This window comes from Heteronotia binoei, chromosome 5, assembly GCF_032191835.1.
Source record: "Heteronotia binoei isolate CCM8104 ecotype False Entrance Well chromosome 5, APGP_CSIRO_Hbin_v1, whole genome shotgun sequence".
Lineage (NCBI taxonomy): Eukaryota > Metazoa > Chordata > Lepidosauria > Squamata > Gekkonidae > Heteronotia > Heteronotia binoei.
The window spans coordinates 17,268,525-17,289,557 of NC_083227.1; the positions used below are offsets into that span (position 1 = coordinate 17,268,525).

At 47.0% G+C, this 21,033-nt stretch overlaps 2 protein-coding genes across 3 annotated transcripts in view; one reads left to right on the top strand and one right to left on the bottom strand.

Annotated features, from left to right (window-relative positions):
* The window catches only part of LOC132571772 (uncharacterized), a 165,207-nt gene that overhangs the window by 48,061 nt on the left and 96,113 nt on the right, over nucleotides 1–21,033 (top strand). The window lies entirely within an intron of this gene.
* On the bottom strand, nucleotides 904–10,494 carry LOC132571053 (zinc finger protein 135-like). Of its 2 annotated transcripts, none has more exons than XM_060237688.1 (7): nucleotides 10,374–10,494; nucleotides 7,118–7,429; nucleotides 6,777–6,876; nucleotides 5,920–5,990; nucleotides 5,599–5,725; nucleotides 4,956–5,075; nucleotides 904–2,901 (listed from the first exon to the last, which is right to left on the bottom strand). In XM_060237688.1, exons 1-7 carry the CDS (start codon nucleotides 10,482–10,484, stop codon nucleotides 1,085–1,087), a joined length of 2,658 nt encoding a protein of 885 aa, XP_060093671.1. In that variant the 5' UTR covers nucleotides 10,485–10,494; the 3' UTR covers nucleotides 904–1,084. The 2 variants fall into 2 exon arrangements, with proteins under 2 accessions (XP_060093671.1, XP_060093672.1); XM_060237689.1 differs by lacking the exon at nucleotides 10,374–10,494 and adding an exon at nucleotides 10,153–10,290.

Below are 21,033 nucleotides of genomic sequence, written 5' to 3' on the forward strand. Positions count from 1 at the left end.
TATTATAAAGTTTGTCAAATCTTAAGAGTTCAGCAAAATTATCATGGGGGATTTGAACAATGGAGCCCAGAAACAAGTATTTGGGGGAGGGGGGTAAGTAAGAAAGAACACAATAAAATGTGGAGGTTCTGGAGCTCCACTCCTGTGAGCTCCTGCCCAAAAGAAGGTTTGGTCTGGGGCAGTGATGCTCCGTATTCTTGGTGTTTGAGGGGGGCAAAAGTGGGAAGGCTTCTAGTGTCCTGGTCCTACTGGTGGACCTCCTGATGGCACCTGAGGTTTTTTGGCCACTGTGTGGCAGAGTGTTGGACTGGATGGGCCACTGGCCTGATCCAACATGGCTTCTCTTATGTTCTTAGTGTAATGAGAAAGAGGGAAAAAGACTACTTGTGCAGAGGAGTGGTGGTGGGGAAATGGACTGGAGAACTTTCTCTATGGTGGAAGATTTACTCAAATAGGATTACACATACTGAGTCAGTATGTATAAAGCCCACAGAATGGGACATTCACACGCTCCCCACCTATCAGTGAAAGAATGTCACAAAGGATGCCACTCTAAGCACTCAAATCACAGGGAGCAGTGTGATGCTGTACTGAAGGCTAAGCTTTCTGAAATTGGCATTAGCAATTTTTATCACTTTTGGAAGTCTCAATGACCCCAAACAATGCTCGTGCTTCTAAAATTCTCTCTATGTTTGGGACAGCGCTGTATCTGTGAACAGCTCTTTTCTGTAATAAATTCCATAAATCAAAAGTACATTCTTGGCTTAAAGATACACACTAAAACAGCATACTCAAGATCGCTACAACACAGATATTGACTCCAAATTTTGATGAAATAATTTAAAGCAAGAAGTGTCAGTTATTAAAGACACTTAAAGAAAGGAAATATTAAAAGGCTGTTGATTATTTAAAGCATGTATTTTGTATTAAAAATAATATTGTTAATTGGGTTTGCCTGTGTCCTTCCTGAAGTTTATATCTCTGGTACCTGGCATTACATTTTATGGCACCCATGGCCCAGGCTGACAAAGTGAAATTTATTACCAATATGACCCTTGTAATAAACGAGTTCAACAGCACTGGGCTAAGCAGTTACATGGCTTCTCCTTATGTGGGTTTTCAGATGATGTTGAAGAGCACCACTCTGACTGAATCTCTTCCCACACTCTAAGCATTCAAAGGGTTTCTCCCCTGTGTGGGTTCTTTGATGCTGTTGAAGAGTACCACTCCGACTGAATCTCTTTCCGCAGTCGAAGCATTCAAAAGGCTTCTCCCCTGTGTGAATTCTTAGATGTTTTTGTAGACTGCCACTATGACTGAACCTCTTTGCACACTCTGAGCATTCATAGGGCTTCTCCCCTGTGTGAATTCTTAGATGTTTTTGAAGATTGCCACTGTGACTGAATCTCTTTCCACATTCTGAGCATTCAAAGGGCTTCTCCCCTGTGTGGAATCTTTGATGCTGTTGAAAATGGCCACTCCGACTGAATCTCTTCCCACACTCTGAGCATTCAAAAGACTTCTCTCCTGTGTGGATTTGCTGATGCTGTTGAAGAGTGCCATTCCGACTGAATGTCTTCCCACATTCTGAGCATTCAAAAGGCTTCTCCCCTGTGTGAGTTCTTTGATGCTGTTGAAGAGTGTTACTGTGACTGAATCTTTTCCCACACTCTGAGCATTCAAAGGGCTTCTCCCCTGTGTGGGTTCGTTGATGCTGTTGAAGAGTGCTACTGTGCCTGAATCTCTTCCCACACTCTGAGCATGGAAAAGGATTCTCTCCTGTGTGGGTTCTTAGATGATTCTGAAGACCATAACTGTGTCTGAATCTCTTTTGACACTCTGAGCATTCAAAAGATTTCTCCTTTATGTGGGTTTTTTGATGTTGTTGAAGATGGCCACTCCGACTAAATCTCTTCCCACACTCTGAACATTCAAAAGGCTTCTCTCCTGTGTGGGTTCTTTGATGCTGTTGAAGATGGCCACTCCGACTAAATCTCTTCCCACACTCTGAGCATAGAAAAGGCTTCTCCCCTGTGTGTGTTCTTTGATGCTGTTGAAGATGGCCACTCCGACTGAATCGCTTCCCACACTCTGAGCATAGAAAAGGCTTCTCCCCTGAGTGGATCCTTAGATGATTTTGAAGAACACAACTGTGACTGAATCTCTTCCTACACTCTGAGCATTCAAAAGGCTTCTCTCCCATGTGGGTTCTTTGATGCTGTTGAAAATGGCCACGCCGACTGAATCTCTTCCCACGCTCGGAACAAAGGCTGCCTTTGTTCAGATCTCCTCTGTGGATCTTTTGGTGCACAGTGAGATGTGATCTATATCTGAAGTACTTTCCACACTGAAAACATTTATGCGCCTTCATTATACTGAGCTTTGGGAAGTGTACCTTACACTGTCTTCCATCAGAGAATGCCATCCCAGTCTCTGAACAGATAACTTGTGTCTCTCCTGAGTGAATTCTTTGGTGCTGAACAAGGTCTGATTTCTCTGAAAAGTTCTTACCACAGTCTGAGCACCTATAAAGTTTCTCTCCTGTATGTATTCTTTGATGTCTACAGAGCTCTGCTCTGTGAATCCTGACCTTTCCACCCTCCTGGCATTGATGGGTCTTCTTTCCACTGTGCATTTGTAAACTGACGTTATATTGGGTTTCATCTGAGATGTTCATTCCATATTCCAAGCCCTTTCCTGTTTCCTCCACCATGTGAATGACATCTTGGAAATCTGCCCCTTGGCAAGGAATGCGTTTACTCCTCTTCTTGACCACGTGGCTTCCTTTCTGCCTTTTAGGTCTTCCTTTATTTCTGAAATTTCCCCTCACGTCTTCATTTTGGATTTCACCTGGTGATAGAGGATGCAGTTCCTCATCTTCCTCATTCCGCTGATCATCCCCTGTTGGAATAAGAGGGAGATTCTATTAGAACCCACACAAAGAGGTCCATCTGCACTGGAAGTTCCATCCACACACCAAAGATTTTAGTGGCATCTTTTTAAGCTTTTTCTCTCTAGAAAGAGAGCAGGCAAGAGTCAATGGGACAGTCAGGTTCTCTCCCCCAACCCTCAAACAGGGAATAGAGATCTGGAAGAACAGAGACTAGAAAGGCTTCAGGAAGAAACTTCTGAAGACTTCAGAAAAAGTTTCTTTGACCCAGCCTGACCTAATCAGTGGGAGGAGAAAGATAGATGATAAGACTGCTGGGATAAAGGAGGAGGGGCTCTTTTAGCTTGGAGAAACGTCGACTGCGGGGTGACATGATAGAGGTCTACAAGATTATGCATGGGATGGAGAAAGTAGAGAAAGAGGTACTTTTCTCCCTTTCTCACAATACAAGAACTCGTGGGCATTCGATGAAATTGCTGAGCAGACGGGTTAAAACGGATAAAAGGAAGTACTTCTTCACCCAAAGGGTGATTAACATGTGGAATTCACTGCCACAGGAGGTGGTGGCGGCCACAAGCATGGCCACCTTCAAGAGGGGTTTAGATAAAAATATGGAGCAGAGGTCCATCAGTGGCTATTAGCCACAGTGTGTGTGTGTGTGTGTGTGCGTATGTGTAGACAGACAGACAGACAGATAGATAGATAGATAAAAAAATTTTGGCCACTGTGTGACACAGAGTGTTGGACTGGATGGGCCATTGGACTGATCCAACATGTCTTCTCTTATGTTCTTAAGAGGCCTGACGTTAATGGAGCTCCAGTGAAAACCTGTAAATTTCTAAACTTAGGAACCTGCCTTATATTTGACAACTGCTAGGGTATAGAGAGAGGGAAATACACAGAAATTGCATTTTATCCGTTTCTTTTGAATCCCTTGCTCAGTCTGGTACTCTCCTAAAAGCATGCTTATAAACATTGTCTAGTTAGTAAATACTATCTGCATAAGATGTTTTCCTGCCTGAAGTGGGAAGGAGTCGGTCACTTGCCTCTTGGGGAGATGGGACATGGCTACAGGCAGGGCTTTTTTTGTAGCAGGAACTCCTTTGCATATTAGGCTACATGTCCCTGATGTAGCCAATCCTCCTGGAGCTTACAGTAAGAAGAGCCTTTTAAATTCCTGGAGGACTGGCTACATCAGGGGAGTAATGCCTAATATGCAAAGGAGTTCCTGCTACAAAAAATAGCCCTGGCTACGGGGCTTCTGCTATCCTGTTCTGACTCAACCAACTGTGCTTCAATGAAGAACATGACTCTTGAGTCTACTAGGTTGTCAAGGTCAGTGGGAATCTCTCTCAAGTAGTGCACGATTCCATCCGCTGTGGGTGAGGACTGATTCCTCCACCACCACATCAGTGGGTGCTGTGTGGTTTGGCTGAAGCCGGTTCCCCTTACAGTGTTAACTGGTGGGACTATCCACTGGATGTCACCCGTGCAAGGTAGAACAGCTTCAAAGAAAGCTCTCAAAACCATCTCTACCTAAGGAATGAATGCATCCTTAGGGAGGGACAGTGGCTCAGTGGTAGAGCATCTGCTTGGTAAGCAGAAGGTCCCAGGTTCAATCCCCGGCATCTCCAACTAAAAAGGGTCCAGGCAAGTAGGCATGAAAAACCTTAGCTTGAGACCCTGAGAGCCGCTGCTAGTCTGAGTAGACAATACTGACTTTGATGGACTGAGGGTCTGATTCACTATAAGGCAGCTTCATATGTTCACATATATCCAGGAGGCCACAGTAGGAAAACGTTGATGTGCTTTTGGCCTCATCCACCAGGGCTGTTCTTAGGTAAACTCCTGGAATGTCCAGTATTTAAGGAGAGTGCAGCTCATCAACAGCCACAGTTGAGCTCAGCCTCAGAAGAAGCTCCCTAGTGTCCACATCTGAGGCCCAGAAAGCCTCCCTCCCTCCTTACCTAGCAATCTTGATCATTCTACCAAACCCCAAATTGCCCCAAAGTGAAGCGGAAAGGTCCCCTGCTATTCCTTGCCCAAAACCATGAAGGATACTCACTAGCAGGCAGCTCATGTGGGAAAGAAAGAGTCTCTTGAGATCTTCCTGAGAAACTCTTCAGCCATTCTTTTGAACCAAAGTCTTCGTTGCTCTTCACTGTAGTCTCTCTTCCATTCCTGGCTTCTTTGGCAGAGAGAGACAGAGTGATCGTACTTATATGAGGAAGGAAAGAAATCCAAGGAAGAGGAAACATTCTTATGGAAGGATGGAGCCATGGTCAAAATCAAAGCCCAAAGCCCAACCAACAGAGAGGAGCTAGATCCTTTCCTGATCACTGGCTGTAATCCCATCTGGGGAAGGGGCATGTGGTAGAGGATGGCCACTGAGAAATCAAGATCTGGCCCCTTCCAGAGTCTTCCTGAGGGCCTCTCAGCCCAACCTTGGCCACAGGCCAGGGCACCCTCTCTGGCTTGGGTGAAGGCCACAACACTGGCCTCAGCTGCCCCTGGGTCAGCCAGGGGGCTGGGGTCACTCTCTCTAGCCATGCTGAACTTCCCTTTCCCTGCCACCCCATGTCCTGGAGGCCCCCAGTGTGGGGCAAATAGTTTAGCAGGCCTCACAACCACATACTGCATTTCAATATTGTGATTCATGGCATGCATCATCCCAATGGCAGCAACTGGCACCTGTGAAAGATCCTTACCCAGAGAGGCCACATGCCCATAGTTCTCCAGCATGACTTCCCTATAGAGAGTTTTTTGGCCAAGATCCAGCAGGGCCCACTCAGCTTTGGTGAAATACACGGCCACCTCCTCAAAGGAAAAGGGACACTGAAAGAAAAAGCAGATTCCCTTGCCACAGATCATGCCAGGCAGAGACAACACACTCAACAGACAGGGGCATTCTGGGAGGATGCAGTATGCAGAGCTTGCTATGTGTGAAGGGAGTGGCATTCAAAGCCTCTCATGCTCGGAGCAAAGGTGTCCCTGAGAAAGAAGCAGCCCCCCATTCATCCCCCCCTTACCTGGACAAGAGGGGGAGCAGACATTTGCGCTCCGCTACAAAGATGATGGTTAGATAACATCTCCTTATTGCCTGCAAGGGAGACAAAATCGGAATGGTGAATTCCAGCCTTGGCCAAATGGGACATCAACAGGACATCATGTCCCCCCCTATGCTCCACCTTCAAACCATATTGGGGGGGGGGGGTATCCTCTTTCTGACTGTGGCCTGCCAAAAGCCCCTGGAAAACTCTTAAGCAGGGGCCAAGAAACCCAATTATTGGTCTCTGGCAATGGGTTTTCAGAGGTATACACTGCAGAACATAGCTATGTCTCTCTATGTGTATGGTGCCATTAAGTCACAACTGACTTCTGGGGACCCCTCAGTTATTCAAGGCAAGAGATGATCAGAGGTGGTGTACCATTGCCTGCCTCTGCACAGCAACCCTGGGCTTCGTTGGTGGTCTCTCATCCAAGTACTAACCAGGACTGACCCTGCTTAGCTTCTGAGACCTGATGAGATCAGGATAGCCAGGGCTATCCAACTCACAGGAACATGGAAGTTTTTTCACTGAGGCTAATAGCTCCACCCACATTTGTCTTCATTTCCTTTTTTGAGCCACCTTCAGTCCCTCTAACAGAAGGAATGTGGAATACAGATATTTTAATCCATGTAAATCAGAATGTAATGGTCTTCCATGAATCTGTGCTCCCTTCAAGTGAATGGCCATCACTACATCCCGGGGCACTAAGTCTCAGAAGTCAACTCTGCATAGTGACCAGAAGTATTTCCTTTTCTCCTGTCCCAAACCTTCCACCCAACTATTTGACTAGGTATCCCAATTCCATCTGAAGGCACCTTTACCACTTGACAGGGCACCTTGGGCACATTTCTGGGCCTGCGTCCTCTGACTTTCCTCTGACGAAGCTCCTTCTGCCTCAGAGAACTTCACTTCTGTCTTTACAGCTGGTCCCCACATCTGAAACAACAGGAAGGGAGACTAGTAAGAGAAGAAATAGAAGAGGCTGAGGAGAAGGATCCTGTCCCACTCCCAGACTCCTCATCCCTGCATCCACCAGCAGAGCTGGTTCAATTACAGGGCGAAGAATCAGGGTTGGGTTTTCTTCCCAGCCTAGTAAATTCTCTCAAGGTAGAAATACCCGGCAGGGAAGCCTTAAGATAAAGTCTGTACTGGAATTGAGTGAAGGAAACCCCCTCACCTGCTCTGCCTGCCTCTTCTCCTCAGCCTGACTCAGGAGGAAGCCTTCAGCCAGGGCCACCGCCTGCGAACTGGTCTCTGGCTCACATCCTCTCACCCAGCACTGCATTTCCTGGGGCAGGATGGCCAGGAACTGCTCCAGAATCACCAGGTCCAGGATCTGCTTCTTGGTGCGCCTCTCGGGCACCAGCCAGTGGCTGCAAAGTCCATGGAGCTGACTGCAAACCTCTCGGGGTCCATCAGCCTCACAGTAGCGGAACTGCCGGAAGCATCGATTGCGTCCATCTGCAGTCATTGTGTCCTGAGACAGGATCTGGAGTTGGGAATAAGCAGTGAAGTGGTCAAGTTTGCAGATGACAATAAATTGTTCAGGGTGGTGAGAACCAGAGAGGATTGTGAGGCACTCCAAAAGGATCTGTTGAGGCTGGGTAAGTGGGCGTCAACATGGCAGATGAGGTTCAATGTGGCCAAGTGCAAAGTAATGCACACTGGGGCCAAGAATTCCAGCTACAAATACAAGTTGATGGGTTGTGAACTGGCAGAGACTGACCAAGAGAGAGATCTTGGGGTCATTGTAGATAACTCACTGAAAATGTCAAGACAATGTGCGATTGCAATAAAAAAGGCCAACGCCATGCTGGGAATTATTAGGAAGGGAATTGAAAACAAATCAACCAGTATCATAATGCCCCTGTATAAATCGATGGTGCAGTCTCATTTGAAGTACTGTGTGCAAGTCTGGTCACCGCACCCCAAAAAGGATATTATAGCACTGGAAAAAGTGCAGAAAAGGGCAACTAGAATGATTAAAGGTTTGGAACACTTTCCCTATGAAGAAAGGTTAAAACGCTTGGGGCTCTTTAGCTTGGAGAAACGTCGACTGCGGGGTGACATGATAGGGGTTTACAAGATTATGCATGGGATGGAGAAAGTAGAGAAAGAAGTACTTTTCTCCCTTTCTCACAATACAAGAACTCGTGGGCATTCAATGAAATTGCTGAGCAGTCAGGTTAAAACGGATAAAAGGAAGTACTTCTTCACCCAAAGGGTGATTAACATGTGGAATTCACTGCCACAGGAGGTGGTGGCGGCTACAAGCATAGCCAGCTTCAAGAGGGGATTGGATAAAAATATGGAGCAGAGGTCCATCATTGGCTATTAGCCACAGTGTGTGTGTGTATTTTGGCCACTTGTGTGATACAGATTGTTGGACTGGATGGGCCATTGGCCTGATCCAACATAGCTTCTCTTATGTTCTTATTTCTGGCATAGCTCTTTCCCAGGATTCAGCACCACTCCCACGCTGGGTGGGTTGGGGATTTTCCCTTGATCTCTTGCCTATTACAGGCCCTTCTAGGTCCTCCTCTTCCATCTTCTTCCCCTGGAAGGGAAGGATATTGTAAACTGCTCTGAATGAAGGGCAGGGTATAAATCCAATATCTTCTTCTTCTCTTGGGTCACCACCAACTGTGGAAAGATACCCTTCCTCATGTGGCTACAAAGAAGAGGCAGAAAGTAAATCAAAAAGGCAGAAAGAAACCACAAGAGAATGGAGCTAAATCACTGACCCTGGTCAAGAGATGCCGAAGGACTGGCCCGGAGGATCAGCAGGAGCATCATTGTTGCAGTTTATAGATCAGTATTAGCGTTATTGTGCTATATTATACATCAAGCTTTGTCAGATGTGGCAGTTCGGCCCTTCAGGAAAGCAAACTGTTTCTATTTGGCTTTTTAGGGCTGTGACCACACACACACAAAATAATGCACTTTCAATGTACTTTCCAACTGGAATTTGCCAGTTCACACAGCAAAATCCAGTTGGAAAGTGCATTGAAAGTGGTTTGAACGTGCGTTATTTAGTGTGTCTGATCATAGCCCACAAGTGTGTTCTGGATGATCTCATCTTGGTTTTAGATTACTTAGGAATCAGACTGTCCTAGGGGCTACATCTCAGTGTAAACCAGAACCTGGGATAAAGTGGCTAAGTAGCTTCTGCACTGCTGATATCTCAAGAGGATGGACACCTCATGGGCCAGGGGACGTCCAGCCTCTCCAAGGGCAGAGAGGCTGCCTGGATGAAAGGGAGCAGGAGGCAGTGAACCTCCAGGGAAAGGTCAGATGGGAAGGGGGGGGGGAATACTGGCTCAAATGCATGGCATTTGATGGAGCTGATTGGCATGAATTATTTCCAGGGCTTTTTTGTAGAAAATGTCCAGCAGGAACTTATTTGCATATTAGGCCCACACCCCATGACATCACCATTGTTTTGCACTGGGCCTTTTTTTGTAGAAAATGTCCAGCGGGAACTCATTTGTATATTAGGCCATACCCCTGGCACCAAGCCAGCCAGAACTGCATTCCTGCTCAAAAAAAAGTCCTGATGATTTCTCTCCTCCTGATCAGGTGTGGGACTCCTTTCTGGCCTCCCTTAGACCTTCATGGCTGAGAATTGACAGGTCTTTTTTTTAGCAGGAATACACCAGAAATCCAGTTCCAGCTGGATTGGTGTCAGGGGACGAGGTCTAATATGCAATGAGTGCCTGCTGGGCTTTTCTACAAAAAAAACCCTGTGTGAAGCAATAGTGATGCCAGGGGGTGTAGCCTAATTTGAAAATGAGTTCCTACTCGTTTTTTCTACAAAAAAACCCCGTTTACAACATTCAAATACTGCCGCTCTGCCCCCCACAAGCACCACAAAGGCAGCTAAGAAATTAAATCATACTTCATAAACTCACACTTTGAAAGCATTTAAAGCCCCTGAGAGATATTAACTGAGACCCTGCATTAAGCTTTATAGGAGACATATTGAATGTAACAACAGGGTCTCCGTTAATTACCGGTACTCACAGCATTCCACAGTTAAGAAAGGTACACTTGCCCATCAGCCTCCAATTTCGGTATCTTTATTTCCTTCACTGTTTCCCCCAGAATTAAACCCAATCAGGCCGTAACCCTAAAAACCAAGCTTGTTATTCCTGTTTGGTGCTGGAATCCTCTAAGCTTCTTAATTATGTTGTATACTAATTTGCTGCTCACCCTTAAACCTATACGCATATGGACTGGTAACTTCCATTTCAATGCATCTGAAGCAGCGCGCATGCACACAAAACCTTACACCGTGAATACAACTTCGTTCGCCTTAAAGGTGCCGCTGGACTCGAACTCTGTTCTTCTGCTTCAGACCAACCCCACTCCCTATTTGAATCTACAAGAGCGCCAACATGCTTCTCTTCCGAGCTCCTCCCCACATGTCTTACTTTTGAGTAGACCTTCCCAGGATCCGGCTGTCGGCTTTTCAGCGCTATTACTTGCCTGAAGCCCCTCCTGATTTTTTTTTTTGGCGATTCAGAAGCAACCCCCCTCCCCATACACACATAGACAGGAAAAGAGCCTCTCCACTTTCCCACCGCCCCCCCTCCCGGCTTGGTCTCTCTAGCAAGCAGCTCTGTTGGTTTAACTCCTTCAGTGCTGCAGACGAAGGGAAAATGCTTTTCGTCCATTTTCCGAGGAGCTGCGCCCGGACCTGGACAGAGCGGACTCCAGCCAGGCATGCCCTTCCGGACCCCCTGGGGAGTTCAGTGGGGCTGCTCGGGAATAACTCTTCAGAGGGCTTGTCTGCCAGGGTATCCAGTGCTGTTCAACCATCTCAGAAAACTCATTGGATCACACACACTAAATAATGCACTTTCCAACTGGACTTTGCCAGTCCGCACAGTAAAATCCAGGTGGAAAGTGCCTTGAAAGTGACCTGAAAGCGCATTGTTTAGTGTGTGTGATCGCAGCCTGGTGTGTATGTGATCTAATGTGTGCAGGGCTTTTTTAGCAGGAACGCACAGGGACGCAGTTCCGACTGGCTTGGTACCAGGAGGTGTGGCCTAATGTGCTAATGAATTTCTGCTGGGCTTTTTCTACAAAAAGCTCTATGTTAAACAATGGTGGCATCAAGGGGGGGGGCCTAATATGCAAATAAGTTCATGCTGGGCTTTTTCTACCAAAAAAAGCCCTGAATGTGTGTATATTAAAAGGTGTTCCTGCCTGGCTCATTGGAGCCTATAGGACTGAGCTAGGGGACTCGGGAACAATGGGCAGTAGGATCCAAATCCCTGCTGCCCTGCTCCAATCACGAGCCCCCTGCCGGCTTGAATGGTCCAATAAGGTGCTGGCGAGGTGTATATAGTTGGCCCCGTTCTCCAGTCTTGGGAGTTCAGCTGTTGCCATGCTGTACTTCATGAAAGAGCTTTGCTTGAATGACTGCTTCCTCACCTTCTCCATGCTTTGAACCCATACAGGCAATCAACACCCCCCACCTCTTCCTCTGGCTTGCAGCATCCCTGGCCTGCCGCCTACAGTTGCCAACTCCTGGTTGAGAAATACCTGAAGACCTCTGTAGATTGGAGTTGAGCTGTAATTCCAAGGAATCCCCAGGTCCCACAAGATGGCTTGGCATCCCTAGCTGTATATCAGGGGTGGCCAAACTGTGGCTCAGGAGCCACATGTGGCTCTTTCACATATATTGTGTGACTCTCAGAGCCCCCACCACCCCATTGGCTGGCTTGGAGAAGGTAGATCACTTCTTTAAGTCAAGCCAATGGTCAGCTTGAAGAATGCATTTAAAATTAAAGTTGCTTTCTTTCCACCTCCTCATTCCCCATCCCCAATTGATTTGCTTTCTTTCCACCTTTCTTCCCTCCCTCCCTGACTTGCAGCTCTCAAGCATCTGATATTCATGTCTTGTGGCTCTCAAGCATCTGACATTTATTCCATGTGGCTCTTACGTTAATCAGGCTTGGTCACCCCTGTTGTATAGTATATATACTCATTTTAAAAATAATTCTAATGTAACAGTGTGGCACGTGTAAAGCAGGGATGTCAAACATGAGGCCCGGGGGCTGAACCAGGCCCCCAGAGGGCTTCTATCAGGCCCCCAAGCAACTGGCTGTCATCTACTTCCTTCTCCCTCTCTCTTGCTTCCTTCTGCATCACAGCTTGCTTTGCAAGGCTTGCTCAATCGCAAAGAAACTACAGAGCAAAACCTCTATTTTCTCCATTGGCCAGGGCTCCTCCCTTGAGGAGGAAGGGGTGAAGGTAGAGTTTGTTTTTCCAGGCTCTCTCAATGGTACAGCAGAGCTACTGAGCCAAATCTCTCTCCCTTCTATTGAGAGAGGCTCATTCGTCCCGTCCCCTGGGGAAAAAAGCCACAGCTTCCTTTGACCAGTTCCCTGAATCCCATGGGAGAAATACAAAGAAAGCACCTTTAAAACCAATGAGTGCTAACGTTTTCAGCAGATTTTAAGTTGTTCTTTTAAAAGAATTAATTGTGTTTGTGTCCTTCATAAAGTTTATATCTCTGCTACCTAATCTTAAATAGGTACACACGGCCTGGACTGACATGGCCCGGCCCAGCAAAGTCTCATTTATGTCAGATCCGTCCCTTATAACAAATGAGATTGACACCACTGGTAAGGTTTGCTGGGTAACCTAAGAGTTAATGCGAGAGAGTTCTTCGTGCCTAGAGAGGCCCGCGCCTATATAGGACTTTGCATCACCCTCCCTCTTTGTTGGCCGGAGTCTCGCCTTGGCCGCCCCGCTGCCTGTTTGCAGTAGGGAGACTGTTTGGAAGGGCCGCCTTCGAGAGAGGGGAGTGCAATTGAGCACCTGAGCAAAGCAGAGCGAGGAGGAGAGAAAGCGCAGAGAAAAATCTACTCGGAGGATCCTGGGACTTGAATGGGTAATTTCTTCGCGGGGTCTTTCCAGTGGCGCTCAGTGTTCCACTTTCAACCTTTCTCACAATACGAGAACTCGTGGCCATTCAATGAAATTGCTGAGCAGTCGGGCTACAACGGATAAAAGGAAGTACTTCTTTGCCCAAAGGGTGATTAACACGTGGAATTCACTGCCACAGGAGGTGGCGGCGGCCACAAGCATAGACAGCTTCAAGAGGGGAATGGATAAGCATATAGAGCAGAGGTCCATCAGTGGCTCTTAGCCACAGGGAACTCTCTATCTGGGGCAATGATGCTCTGTTTTCTTGGTGATTGGAGGGGGGCACAGTGGGAGGGCTTTTGGAGTTCTGGCCCCACTGGTGGACCTCCTGATGGCACCTGGGTTTTTTTGGCCACTGTGTGACACAGAGTGTTGGACTGGATGGGCCACTGGCCTGATCCAACATGGCTTCTCTTATGTTCTTCTGTTCTTAGATGGGGGCTCTCAAACTGAGCCTGCATGAAGGAGGGGGGGGGCAGCCGTAGCCAGCCAGCAGTGGAGCATTGAGGGCGACGCCCCCTATTGAATTTGCAGCGCCCCCGCAGCTCGCACTCTGCTGCTGGGCCCCCGCCGGCCACGTGCGCCCGCGAACGCCACAAGGCATAGCATTGTTTCCGGGGCAGAGCACAGCGAGCAAAGCCCTCCAAAGTTGCTGGAAGGCATCTGAGCCGCTGCGTGGCTTCCGGGGCTCCGCTAGGGGGCAGGCAGGAGGCGGCTTGGCCTGGGGCCGGGAGGGCTTTGCGCGGCTGCGGAGACACATGGAGGGCATGGGGCACTTGGGCATGCAAGAGCAGAGGGGAAATGAAAGGGGGAGAGAAGACGCGGAACTACAGACTAAAGTCAGGGGTGCTTTGTTTATTTCAATCTATTTAGCGCCCCTCTGGCGCCTTCTCCAGAAAAAAAAATCCTGTTTAAGGGGCAAAGGTATGCTACTACCCTTGCATATGGAGGATCTGTTCTGGGCTATCTTGCTAAATAACTGCAGATGCACCTGCCTGGACCATATGGATAAACGTATGGAGCAGAGGTCCATCAGTGGCCAAGGGTGGCCAAACTTGCTTAAAGGAAGAGCCACACAGAATAAACATCAGATGTTTGAGAGTTGCAAGACATGAACGTCAGATGAAGGAAGGAAGGCAAATAGATGGAAGGGGAGGTGGAAAGAAAGCAACTTTGAATGCATTTTCCAAGCTGCTAGCTGGCTTGGCTTGGAGAAGCAATTTAAAGAGACAAATGCCTTCTCCAAACCAGCAGATAGGGTGGTGGGGGCTTCGAGAGCCACACAATATGTGTGAAAGAGCCACATGTGGCTCCAGAGCCACAGTTTGGTCACCCATAAGAACATAAGAGAAGCCATGTTGGATCAGGCCAACGGCCCATCAAGTCCAACACTCTGTGTCACACAGTGGCAAAAAATTTTATATACACACATACACTGTGGCTAATAGCCACTGATGGACCTGTGCTCCATATTTTTATCTAAACCCTTCTTGAAGGTGGCTATACTTGTGGCCGCCACCACCTCCTGTGGCAGTGAATTCCACATGTTAATCACCCTTTGGGTAAAGAAGTACTTCCTTTTATCCGTTTTAACCTGTCTGCTCAGCAATTTCATCGAATGCCCACGAGTTCTTGTATTGTGAGAAAGGGAGAAAAGTACTTCTTTCTCTACTTTCTCCATCCCATGCATTATCTTGTAAACCTCTATCATGTCACCCCGCAGTCGACGTTTCTCCAAGCTAAAGAGTCCCAAGCGTTTCAACCTTTCTTCATAGGGAAAGTGCTCCAGCCCTTTAATCATTCTAGTTGCCATTTTCTGGACTTTCTCCAATGCTATAATATCCTTTTTGAGGTGTGGCGACCAGAACTGCACACAGTACTCCAAATGAGACCGCACCATCGATTTATACAGGGGCATTATAATACTGGCAGATTTGTTTTCAATTCCCTTCCTAATAATTCCCAGCATGGCGTTGGCCTTTTTTATTGCAAATGCACACTGTCTTGACATTTTCAGTGAGTTATCTACCACGACCCCAAGATCTCTCTCTTGGTCAGTCTCTGCCAGTTCACACCCCATCAACTTGTATTTGTAGCTGGGATTCTTGGTCCCAATGTGCATTACTTTGCACTTGGCCACATTGAACCTCATCTGCCACGTTGACGCCCACTCACCCAGCCTCAACAGATCCCTTTGGAGTTCCTCACAATCCTCTCTGGTTCTCACCACCCTGAACAAGTTAGTGTCATCCGCAAACCTGGCCACTTCACTGCTTACTCCCAACTCTAAATCATTTATGAACAAGTTAAAGAGCATGGGACCCAGTACCGAGCCCTGCGGCACCCCACTGCTTACCGTCCTCCACTGCGAAGACTGCCCATTTATACTCACTCTCTGCTTCCTATTACTAAGCCAGTTTTTGATCCACAAGAGGACCTGTCCTTTTACTCCATGACTCTCAAGCTTTCTAAGGAGCCTTTGATGAGGAACTTTATCAAAAGCTTTCTGGAAGTCAAGGTAAACAACATCTATTGGGTCTCCTTTGTCCACATGTTTGTTCACCCCCTCAAAGAAATGTAACAGGTTAGTGAGGCAAGATCTTCCCTTGCAGAACCCATGCTGAGTCTTCCTCAATAACCCGTGTTCATCAATGTGCCTACTCATTCTGTCCTTGATAATGGTTTCTACCAACTTCCCCGGTATTGAAGTCAGACTGACTGGCCTGTAATTTCCCAAGTCTCCTCTGGAGCCTTTTTTAAAGATGGGGGTGACATTTGCTACCTTCCAGTCCTCAGGAATGGAGGCAGATTTCAATGAAAGATTACAGATTTTTGTTAGAAGATCCACAAGTTCAACTTTGAGTTCTTTCAGAACTCTCGGATGTATGCCATCCGGACCCGGTGACTTATTAGTTTTTAATTTGTCTATCAGTTGTAGGACCTCCTCTTTTGTCACCTCAATCTGACTCAGGTCTTTCAACACCCCTTCCAAAGTTAGTGGTTCTGGGGCAGGCAAAAAGTTCTCATCTTCCACAGTGAAGACGGAGGCAAAAAATGCATTCAGCTTCTCAGCCATTTCCCTATCCTCCTTCAGTAATCCTTTTACCCCATGGTCATCCAAGGGCCCCACTGCCTCCCTGGCTGGTTTCCTACTTCTAATATATTTGAAGAAAGTTTTATTGTTGGTCTTTATGTTTTTTGCAATATGCTCCTCATAGTCCCTTTTTGCCTGCCTGATCACAGTCTTGCATTTGATTTGCCACAGCCTGTGTTCCCTTTTACTAATCTCACTTGGACTGGTTTTCCACCGCTTAAAGGAGTCCTTCTTACCTTTTACAGCTTCCATTACTTTGTTTGTTAACCATGCAGGCCTTTTCTTATGCCTGTTTGTGCCTTTCCTAACTTGTGGTATGTATTTTATCTGAGCTTCTAGGATTATAGTTTTAAATAGCATCCAAGCTTCCCCAAGGGTTTTGACCGTATGTACCTTTCCTTTCAGTTTCCTCCTCACATGCCTCCTCATCTCAGTGTATTTACCCCTTTTAAAGTTAAACGTGGTTGTGGCAGTCTTTTTGGACAACTCCCTATTTATACAAACGGTGAAATCAATTACATTATGGTCACTGCTCCCAAGTGGCACAATCACTTTTACATCTCTCACCAAGTCTTGGGCATTACTTAGGACCAAATCCAGGATTGCCCCACCCCTGATAGGTTCTGAGACCATCTGCTCCATAGCACAGTCATTGAGAGCATCAAGAAACTCAATCTCTTTCTCTCGACCAGAACACATATTGACCCAATCAATCTGCGGGTAGTTAAAATCACCTATTACGACACAGTTTTTACGTTTAGCTGCTATCTTTAAGCCTTCCATCATATTATAATCGTCCTCTCTCTTTTGATTTGGTGGGCGATAACAAACTCCCATAGTTAAATTTCCTTTTGGGCCCTCTATTTCAACCCAAAGCATTTATAAAAGTGAATCTAATTCTCTGATCTCAGTCTTACTGGACCGTATATCCTCTCTGACATACAGAGCCACCCCACCTCCAACCCTTCCCTCCCTATCCTTCCGATATAGCTTATATCCAGGAATCACCGGGTCCCACTGATTCTCCTCATTCCACCAAGTTTCTGAAATTCCCACAATGTCTATGTTTTCTCCCAACACTAAACATTCCAATTCACCAATTTTACTTCAAACACTTCTAGCATTTGCATACAAACATCTATAATTTCCCAGGCGAGCTAGGCCCACCACTTTCCTCCTGCCGCCTCGAGACTCTGGCAGACAGTCCATATTGTTTGTCCCCTTCACAGTGGACAACTCTGGTCCGTTACCCAGTAGAAAAATAGCAGCTAACCCTTCATCTCTTTGAGACGAGTCCTCCCAAACCAGAGACATTTCATCTCCTGTCGGCTTTCCCCCAAGATTTAGTTTAAAAACTGCTCTGCCACCTTTTTGATTTTAAGCGCCAGCAGCCTGGTTCCATCCGGGGACAAGTGGAGACCATCTCTTTTGTACAGCTCCCGCTTGTTCCAGAAAGCATCCCAGTGCCTAACAAACTTAAACCCTTCCTCCCTACACCATCGTCTCATCCACACATTGAGACTTCTAATTTGTGCCTGTCTCTCCTGCTCTGCACGTGGAACAGGTAGCACTTTTGAGAAGGCTACCTTGGAGGTCCTGGCCTTAAGTCTCCCTCCTAGCAGCCTAAATTTTTCCTCCAGGACCACACGACTGCATTTCCCCACATCGTTGGTGCCAACATGCACCACGACCACAGGCTCCTCCCCAGCACTGTCTATCAGTCTATCTACTACACGCGTAATGTCCGCTACCTTCGCACCAGGCAGGCAATTCACCATACGGTCAGTACGCGGTTTCGCCACCCAGCTGTCTACTTGCCTAAGGATCGAATCACCAACTACCAAAACCCCCCCTCTCTCCCTGCTCAGGGATGGTTCCTTGGCACGAAAGGATACCCGCTCACCAACCGAAGAAGAGGTCCCTTCTAAGGGCGCATTCCCCTTATCCTCAGCCCGGTGCCCTGTTCCCTCTCGACCCTCACGCTCTCTGGCAGCAACGGGGCTGCTACCTTCAGAGCGGGGCTCATCTAATATGCCCCCTAGAGTCTTCCCCAAGTGCCTAACTGACCGTCTCTGCTTCTCCAGGGCAGTCACCTCGGCCTCAAGGGTACGAACTCGTTCCCTGAGGACCAGGAGCTCCTTGCATCGAGCACACACCCAAGACTTCTGTCCTTTGGGCAGATAGTCATACATGTGACACTCAGTGCAAAACACTGGAAAGCCCCCAACCCCCTGCTGGCATTCTATCTTCATTATATATATATATATATATATATATATATATATATATATATATATATATATATATATATGTATGTGTGTGTGTATATATATATATATATGTATGTATGTATGTATATATGTATGTATGTGTATATATATATATATATATAAATAAAAATACAGTCCTCTTTAAATGCTGTTTGTTTAAGTGGCTCCCCTTCTGGAGGGTCAACTTACCTTACCTCAACTTACCTTATTGGGAACTTACCTTATTTGGAGAACAAGGAAATCAGGGATCTGGGTTCCTGGTCCTTAGAGAGCCCCTAGGCGAAGAGCCACAGGCCAAGAGCCCTTTAGCTCTTGCCCTTTGGCAAGGCGCAGCTTAAAATGCAAAGAGGTGGAGCAGAGGCACTCCTCAGCAATCAGCAGCAATCACTCTCAATCTCTTTCACCCTTAGGCCAGTCAACCAAACAAAGAGCAGTCAAGCAAACAAAGAGCAGTTCCCCAGCTATCACACCTTAGAATTTTAGGCAGCCCCACAAACCTTAGAATGAAGTCCTTCAAAACTCAGAAATTCTCAGCAATTTCTCCAGCTGTCTCAGCTATCAGAGCTGCTCTGCTCCTCTCAGACCTCTATACCCCTGGTATAGATGGAACTCTGTTTGGAGTAGTGATACTCTGTATTCCTGGTACTTGAACTAGATAGACCAGAGGTGTCAAACTCATTTGTTATGAGGGCCGGATCAGACATAAATGAGACCTTGTTGGGTTAGGCCATGTGTGTCATAAAATGTATTTCCAGGTAGCAGAGATAGAAACTTTATAAAGGAAACAGACAAACACTTGTGGGGAGGGGCACAGTGGGAGGGTTTCTCGTGTCCTGGTTCCACTGATGGGGCTCCTGATGACACCTGGTTTTTTTGGCCACTGTGTGACACAGAGTGTTGGACTGAATGGGCCACTGACCTGATCCAACATGGCTTCTCTTATGTTCTTAAGGTGTTCCCGCAGTGGCTTACCAGAGCCTCCCGTAAGAGAGGCAGGGAGGGTCTTAGTGGTACGGCAGAAACCTCACAGACAGTTCTGAGTTCAGTTTCTGTGGAAAAGGACTGCAAGAAGCAGGGCTGGGAAAAGCCACTGTTTGAGACCTGCTGCTAACCAGCCTGCTTTATCCATTCATTTATTTACTTTACACCTCACCTTTCTCCTCCCCTAGTGGGGACCCAAAGAGGCTTACCTCATTCTCCTCTCTTCCATCTTATCCCCACAGCAGCCCTGTGAGGTAGGTTAGGCGGATAGTGTGCAGAGGGCCAGTGGTCACCCAGCAAGCTTCCGTTGTGGCAAAGCGGGGATTCAAGTCTGCATTTGACACTGACCAGTGTTCTCTCTAAGCTGAGTTGGTGTGAGCTAGCTCACAGGTTTTTAGCCTCCCGCTTATACATTTTTGTCTTCGCTTGGGAAAACTGGCCCCAGAGCAAACTAATTTAAGCAGTAGCTCACAACTTTAATGCCAGTAGCTCACAACTTTAATGCCAGTAGCTCATGAACTAGAATTTTTGTTCACAAGACTCCACAGTTTAGAGGGAATATTGACTCTGACCTGGGGGTCCCCAGCCTTTTCAAGCCTGTGTGCCCTTTTGGAATTCTGTTACAGACGGATGGATGCAACCCTGAAATGGTGGGCTCTGGAAGCAGAGCCAACTCTAAAATGACTGCCATAGGAGACAAAGGCCACACACAGAAAGGAAGCTTGAGGGCAGGGGAAAGAGGGGTGAGAGGGGATAAAACAAACACCATAGTGGGAGCTACTACTGAAACAATGTTATTTTAAGCTGCACAACCCATCCGATCTGCAGGGGTAAATCAGAAGCCCTGCTGGGTAAGAGCCTCACCTGGCCCCGCCCACTTTCTAAAAACTCTTGTTAGGCATTGGCAGCCTTCGTGATGCTGGGGGCGTCCTGTTGGGGATCGCTGCTCTAAGAACATAAGAGAAGCCATGTTGGATCAGGCCAAAGGCCCATCCAGTCCAACACTCTGTGTCACACAGTGGCCAAAAAAATTATATACACACACATATATATATATACACACACACACTGTGGCTAATAGCCACTGATGGACCTCTGCTCCATATTTTTATCTAGCCCCCTCTTGAAGCTGGCTATGCTTGTAGCCGCCGCCACCTCCTGTGGCAGTGAATCACTTCCTTTTATCTGTTTTAACCTGACTGCTCAGCAATTTCATTGAATGCCCATGAGTTCTTGTATTGTGAGAAAGGGAGAAAAGTACTTCTTTCTCTACTATCTCCATCCCATGCATTATCTTGTAAACCTCTATCATGTCAGCCCCCAGTCGACGTTTCTCCAAGCTAAAGAGCCCCAAGTGTTTTAACCTTTCTTCATAGGGAAAGTGTTCCAACCCTTTAATCATTCTAGTTGCCCTTTTCTGGACTTTTTCCAATGCTATAATATCCTTTTTGAAGTGCGGTGACCAGAATTGCACACAGTCTTCCAAATGGGACCACACCATCGATTTATACAGGGGCATTATGATACTGGCTGATTTGTTTTCAGTTCCCTTCCTAATAATTCCCAGCATGGCGTTGGCCTTTTTTATTGCAATTGCACACTGTCTTGACATTTTCAGTGAGTTATCTACCACGACACCAAGATCTCTCTCTTGGTCAGTCTCTGCCAGTTCACAACCCATCAACTTGTATTTGTAGCTGGGGTTCTTGGCCCCAATGTGCATTACTTTGCGCTTGGCCACATTGAACCTCATCTGCCACGTTGACGCCCACTTACCCAGCCTCAACAGATCCCTTTGGAGTGCCTCAC

Excerpts from the sequence above, each read along its gene's own strand:
- LOC132571053 (XM_060237688.1), bottom strand. The coding sequence starts at position 10,484 with ATGGGGAGGGGGGTTGCTTCTGAATCGCCAAAAAAAAAAATCAGGAGG. Across the intron at positions 7,430-10,373 it reads CTGGGAAGGTCTACTCAAAA|ATCCTGTCTCAGGACACAAT; the intron begins GTAAGACATGTG and ends TCCCAACTCCAG. Across the intron at positions 5,076-5,598 it reads TGGGCATGTGGCCTCTCTGG|CCAGGAATGGAAGAGAGACT; the intron begins GTAAGGATCTTT and ends CTGCCAAAGAAG.